The sequence below is a fragment of the Macrobrachium nipponense genome, chromosome 21, assembly GCF_015104395.2.
Source record: "Macrobrachium nipponense isolate FS-2020 chromosome 21, ASM1510439v2, whole genome shotgun sequence".
In the NCBI taxonomy this organism is placed as follows: Eukaryota; Metazoa; Arthropoda; class Malacostraca; order Decapoda; family Palaemonidae; genus Macrobrachium; species Macrobrachium nipponense.
In genome coordinates, this window is record NC_087212.1 from 40,734,952 (window position 1) to 40,742,284 (window position 7,333).

General features: G+C 36.1%; 1 protein-coding gene across 1 annotated transcript in view; it reads left to right on the forward strand.

The window, feature by feature from the left end:
- The window catches only part of LOC135197954 (INO80 complex subunit B-like), a 43,411-nt gene extending 43,135 nt beyond the window's left edge, over positions 1–276 (forward strand). The window contains exon 7 of the mRNA XM_064225247.1: positions 99–276. Coding sequence (XP_064081317.1) covers positions 99–243 — 145 coding nt within the window. The 3' untranslated portion in view covers positions 244–276. The remainder of the gene's footprint in view (positions 1–98) is intronic.
- The last annotated feature ends 7,057 nt before the right edge of the window (positions 277–7,333 follow it).

Here is a 7,333-nt window from a genome sequence, read left to right on the forward strand (position 1 = left end):
ATTTTGAACATAATCAAACATTTATCTTCTTAGAGGAAATAGATTATTATTGGTGCATTTAAGCAGTAATGGACACTAATAATTTCTCACCTTTTCAGAGAATGTCCGAAAGTAAAGCTGTGTGGTGTAGAAGGATGTAGAAACCTAAAGAAGTATTCTTGCTCAAAAACTGGAATTCCACTCTGCAGTCTTGAGTGTTATAAGACAAATTTAGCTGTACATAGTCAGATTAGTACCCTTTAGATTTTGAAGTAAATATACGTATTCATTTGTAAATGATGGTTTCATTTATAACAGCTTACATCTGGCTTTAGAAGAAAATTTTACAATTTTACCTTTGAGAGAGAGAGAGAGAGAGAGAAACAGGTGTTTTTACAGAATTTTTATTTCTATCATTATAGTTTAACCAAACCACTGAGCTGATTAACAACTCTCCTAGGGGTGGCCTGATATAAGAAGTACTAACCATTGATGTGCCAATGCATTTGTTTTTATAGACAAATTACCAAATAAATGTTGGTTAAAAAACAAATTAGGTAGCCCCACTTTCCCACTAATACTCCTCTTTGTCCCTATAAATTGACCTTTCTCCTTTTCATCAGGGTTACTTTCATCCATTCCCTATTTCATCACTCATTCTCTCCCTGTGTCAACTTATAGTACGTACTTCAATATAAGGTAACAAATTAGTCCATCCTTTGGAGCTTCTTGGATGCAATTTATGACCAATTATTTCAGATGCAGTGCTCTCTGATAGTTACAATGATATTCATTACATACTCATATGAAAAAGAATCCATTAAACTCCTAGTACGTACTTGAACATTTTGCAAGCAAAGCAAAATTGTAACAAAATTGTCTTTTTATGTATGTATTACTTGAAACTTTATTTAGTACACTCTTAAAATTTTTTTAATAGTACTAGCATAAAAATAACTAAAATCATTATTATTTTATAAATAATTTTTGCATTTTAATTGTATATTCTCATTAGGTTCAGTGTTGTACAAGTTTTAAGTTGGAATACTGAGAAATTTGTGGCTAAAATATTATTTTAATACAACTGATTGGTTACTAACAAGGATGGTGATGCCTTAAACAATTGTAGAAATGGTGAAACAGCTAAGATGTTCACACAAATTTACAGATATTCTCATGAAAACCCCACTATAATATTGGCCTAATTTTCATTTATATCCATTGAATAGTAACTGATAAAAATCACAATATTGGAGAGAAAGAAATCTTAAGCATGACCAACTCCTATAACATTTTAAAAACTTCTGAAATAAATTATTTCAGTGCCTTTTATCAGACAAGTGTACATTTTTCCCTTGTGAAAGTGGCGAATTGAACTTGCCATCCCTACTAATTTCTACTCTGTAGTCAATTTTGTTGTTCAATGTTTGAAATTAATGTCTTTATCCCTAGTCCAAGTCCTGAGCAAGAAAGGAATAATAATATAATTACTCAATGATTGCTGAACTAAAATAATAAGGGGGAAGAAGGATATGTGTGCTTCAGAAATTAAAGCCAATATACTTTAGTTATAGGTAGAAAAAAAAACTGGAAATGTATACACCATTTATTTCTTAGTGTACCTCAGTGGAAGTATGAAAAGGATGAGTCCAGCAGAGTTTTTGTGTCTTGGAAGGAAATGGGGAGACACTGGTTCAGAAGCATGCTCAAGGAACTTGTTGTCAACTGCTCCTATGGTAGATATCCCACCAGCATTTAGGCAAATGCTACTGTTAGCTACCAAGAGGAAAGTGCTCCTTTGAAGTCTGATGGAACTTATTGTTAGAGGGCTTCTGAGACCTCTTTCCTTTTCTCCCCATGATAGGAAGATGAGGAAGAGCTCCATAACAATGAGGGGGAAAGATATGTGCTTACATTTCTTCACATTACTTTAGCCAAGAGTCTTATTCTCCTTGGTTAAAGTATAAAGTATAAGATATGACATATTAAGGCTTGTACTTGATACTGCAATCTCCATAGACAAAATGACAACTACAACAACCCCAACGGAATTGAGTTTGTCTGAAACAGTAGCAGGAACAACAGCAGAAGACACGTTGCTTGGAACACTAGGGGATGGAAATGAGTCAGTGCTTCAGCAAAGCCACAAAGTAGGGTCAAGTGATGGCAAATCACATGCTACAGTTTTGTGTTGGGAAACTTCAGCTCTGCACCTGGGTCAGCCTTGTCAGAGAGCAGAAGTTGGTTGCTGGAAAACTGGTCAAGGCAAGAAGTATTGTGGTAAAGGATGTCAGTACCGTAGTTGATATCACTAAGCATCTCCAGTCAGTGGAAAGGACAACTATACTATATGATGCCGAACAGAGGTGATTTAGTAGAAGCAACAGCAAGAGGTGACACTTCCAACTTAACCAGAGGAAAATGCTTTAGAAAGGCTGAGAAAAGTGGGCTCCCCAGGATATGAAAAGGGCAAAACTGACAAAGGCATTTGATGGGTTACGTACCCAGAGCAAATATAAGCGGAGATGGGGCATGTCCCACCAGGAGAGCCTGGTACAGGCACCACACTAGTCACTGGATGAAACTGTGTGGGAGTCCCACACCTTCCTGCACATACCCTCTTTGGACACAGGGAGAGAGAAGCATGTGGAAAAAAGGAGCAGAGAGAGGTACAGGAGAGGCAGGGAGGAAGGAGCAAAATGGTTCAGAGGCATCACATCATGGGGAGAAGAGTTATCCCTTCCCAAAGACACCAGCAATTGCTTCCTACCTCTTCATTTTACTCTCATACCTTTCCTACTGCAATGGTAACCATCCCACACTTTCACTGTGAAGCAGGACTGCAAAGCCTACCTCTACAGGTTGCACATTCACTCATCTTATATACAGTAATACTGTAGACATACACTAAAAGTTAAACGGATACTCCATATTTAAAGTCAAATGCACACTGTCTTAACACTCGGATATTGTAAAATCTATCATTTTTTCCTGAGAGGCTTAATATTTTCAGTCCTTGTATCTTAGAGTGACAAATTTAAAGGCTCCAAAACCAATATTCAAATTGCATCTTGGCCTGAATACCTAACCTGAAACCATCTGTAGATACATAAAAGGCTCTGGTCTGTGTTTGTGCATGAACAAAATTAATGCATAGTTTTCAGGCCTAAGTAGCACTCTATGTTGGGCTAGGCTAAGGTGTATCCCTTTGTTACACTGTGCAAATCAGGCAGTCAGAAGTGTAAAGTACAAATTTAGTCATTAGAATGATAGTCTGACATTTCTCTGTTAATACCACTAAGTGGTAGCACCTTCTACAGTACCTTTAAGTTGCTGTACATTCTAAATAAATATTCTGGTGTTTTCATTTTCACATTAACATGGAGATAAGTATTTCACATAAAAATGGGTAGGCCTATTTCAAATGTACAAGGTTAATATTGCTTTATGATTTGATCTCACTCATTCTTTTTCTAATTTTGTTTGCATAATGAAAGATTTATTAAGTCTTTGCCAAAAGACCTAGCCCCAGAGAGTTGGAGTAACAATCTACCGGAATATAATTCACGTTGCTGTAAAACGGTAAACTTTTGTAATTTCAAGCTTTTAACTGCATATCTCTGCATTAACAGTTCTAAGTTTTTAGTTGGACAGTACTTAAAACTATTGTACCAAGATGTGTCTATTTTTTTTTTTTTTTTTACTTTAAATCATTTTACATTTTGAATTTGCTGAAAATACCATTTTCCTGTTTTATGTGAGCTTTGAGTGTTTCTGACATTTTTTCATTAGGTAGCAAATAAATACTTTTGCAGATAATGACCCCATCCCCCGGAACAGTCCCCGTTTTAAGTGACCTGTCCACAGCTACTGCTATCTCCGGAAATGTCCCCAGTTTTCATAATGACTGAAAGATCAGAAATTGGAATAAAAAAAAAATGTTGACCAAACTATACATAGTTGCACACCGTACTACCCGCACTATACTGTGTATATAACCAAGGAAATGATAAACAGCTTTGCATGGCATAATTTGCGAGAGTACCTTCCAAGAACATAAAACCAAATTTCCCGCCAAACTATCGTCCTTTGCAATTTAGGAGAAATAGGGTGAGACACACTTTTGAATGATGCTTTATGAATGGTAATGGCAGTATCACAGTTTTAGTTTTTCAGTGACAAAATCACGTCATGTTTTGGAAGTTTTTACGCCTCTGAACCGAAAATGTCGCCGGATCTTGTCTTGGAAATCTGGTCATCCTACCCCAACCTTTGGCTATAGCTTACAGTTCATGAGCCAATATAGCGGAAAATTGGGGTTTTTGGGTTGGTGGAAAACAATTCTTATTCAGATTACATTATATTTTTTGGTAAATTTTTAAACTAGCCTAATAGTGTTATGTACTTTGGTACGGACCTAGTATCCTAGGTTAGTACCATAGGTTAGGTATGGTTAGTAACTATGCTCTGTTTTTTTCCATCTGTCCATCCGCCTGTGGTGTTTGCGCATGGTAACACTGCGTCCCGGGCTTTATATAATATCCTATTTCGAATATTAACCGTTTAATTCGGATACAGTAAATTATCAAAAGACTTTTCAGTTGCAAATGTACACCAAGGTATCCTTTTATTTACTTAAAACTTACACATAGCGTAACTATTTAAAGCCTGGGACGCAGTGTTACCATGCAAAAACACCACAGGTGGATGGAAAGATGGAAAAAAACAGAGTACTCTGTTTTTTTCCATCTGTCCATCCACCTGTGGAGTTTTCGCATGGTAATACTGCGTCCCGGGCTTTAAATAGTTACGCTATGTGTAAGTTTTAAGTAAATAAAGGGATAGCTTGGTGTACATTTGCAACTGTATGCAAATTACACGGTTAATATTCGAAATAGGATATTATATAAAGCCCAGGACGCAGTGTTACCATGCGCAAACACCACTGGCGGATGGACAGATGGAAAAAATCAGAGTATAGCTCCTCAATATTCCTTGTATGTAAATTCATATGTATTCTACTCCTACGCTGGTAGAGCCTACTTGCGGTAAGAGGAGTAGTATAGGCTAGATAACCGATTAAGAAAATGTTTTCGTCTAATATCTCCGCGTTTGTGACATTTGTGTCCATACAGTCGTTGGTAGGGTTTTTAGCCCAATCGCTTTTTTTTCTTCCAATTGAGACATTGATACTCTAGTGATTAATTACAGGATTAATCTAAGTAATTGTGGCGCGTCGGGGATTTCTTTGGAAATTGCAGTTTCCTATTGTATATTTTGGCCGGGAACCTTTATACATGGTTATAAGCATAGTATAATAGGTACTCGGCACGATTAGGTTTATTTCCCGATTGGCATTTGATGTACCAATACAATAAAACAAGACAATTCCAACTAACCATCTGCTATACTAAAAGTTGAAAACGGAATGACGTGTACAGGAAAGGAAAGCGGCGAAGAAAACATTTCAATTTTCAAGATAGATTCAGTAGAACGGAGGAGGTTCGCCGCGAATGCCGAGTTAAATTTGGGCACGAGCTGCTCTGAGCCTGCTCAGTAATAAATAATGATTCTGAAATGGGTAGTTCGTGTAAACAACTAATTTGGGTCAAAACAAAGAAATCAGTATAATTAATATTCGTATTACAAATTTTTGAGTGATTTCTAATATTAGAAAATTCTGGGTTGAACAATCTGCAACCTGTACATTACTAACACCTTTATGAGAATCGCAGCTCTGACCTTAAAAATAGTTTTGTTGATGCGACGTTAAGTCCCCAAATTACATTTAGGGCAAGTGTATTTATACATAACTGAGTAGTATTGCATAAGTGGGCAGATTCATTCTTTGAATTTAAATAATGACGCTATTGTGAGTTTTTTGTGGGGGGGGGGGGGACGATTAAAATAACTCGTGGCATATTAAAATGTTTTTCAGTTGCAGACTTAAAATTGCGTCTAAATTTGTCATCATGTATATAAGGAAAATTGGCATAAAGTTTCTTGCGAGGGTTGAGTAGTTTCTTATTAATGAAATTCTTATTACAACGTCGAAAGAAAACATGAGAGGGAAACCAATTATCAGAAAAATATTTGTGGAAGAACGTCACCTCTTTATGATAATAGTCCCAGGAGGAGGTTAAAGCATAAGCTCTATGAAGAAGGGTAAATATTGAATTGAGTTTAACATTAAAAGAAAACACACACTATAAAAATTTGAACCCAGACCAGTAAGTCTTTTTCCTAAAAACAGAAGTGCTAAAACTATCATTGTGTCGAGACACCAAAACATCCAAGAATGGTAAATGGTAATTTTCCTCTCTCACTAAGGTGAACTTAATGTTAGTGTGCATTTCATTGATGCATGAAAGGAATTGATCGGCATGGAAAGCTGATTCAAAAAGAACAAAGGTGTCATCAACAAATCGATTGTATACAAGAGGATAAAAACTAAGGGACAATTCCCCAACATGGTCTCCTCCAGGGAGCACATAAAATGTTGGAGAACGTGGGACCAAGAGGTGATCCCATTGCCATCCATCAACCTGTTTATATAAACAATCGTTGAAAATAAAAACAGTGTCCTGCACTGTTGATTTTAATAATTTCTTATAATGATAACGATGGTGATTAAAGTGGGTGTCACTGGGTTCAATAAAAATTTAATCTCAAATAACTTCAATAGTTTCTGCAACTGGAACGTTGGTAAATAACTATTCAACATCAACTGGTCATATGCAGGTCAGAGTCTTGACACAAAATATAAGATTTAAACTCTTCAGAATTTTTTTTATACTGTGTTGATTAGAGTTAAACTTCTGACAATGGTACCAGATATTAGGCTGATTTATAATTAGGAGCGTGGACAGATGACAAGATTGGTCTCAATGGAATTCCCTCTTTATGAATTTTAGGTAGACCATATAGAACTCCAAAGGACGTGCCAGAACAATATAAATCTTCATCAGTAATCTTAAGTCTGCAATTGAAAAGACATTGTAACACTACAAGTTATTTCAGTTCCAACATACTACGGGTTATTTCAATCCCCCAAAATAAAACCCTCGCAATAGGGTCATTAATTAAATTCAGAGACAGAATCTGCCCACTTATGCAATCCTCAGATGTGTATAAATTTGCTTGCTCTAAATGTAATTTGGGGATTTACGTCGTATCAACAAAACGATTGCTTAAGGTCAGAGCTGATTCTCATAAAGGCGTTAGTCATTGTACAGGATGCAGATTGTCCAATCCAGAATATTCTAATTTTAGAATTCACTCAAAAATTTGTAATACGAATATTAATTGTACTGATTTCTCTGTTATGGGCCAAACTAGATGTTTACACGAACTA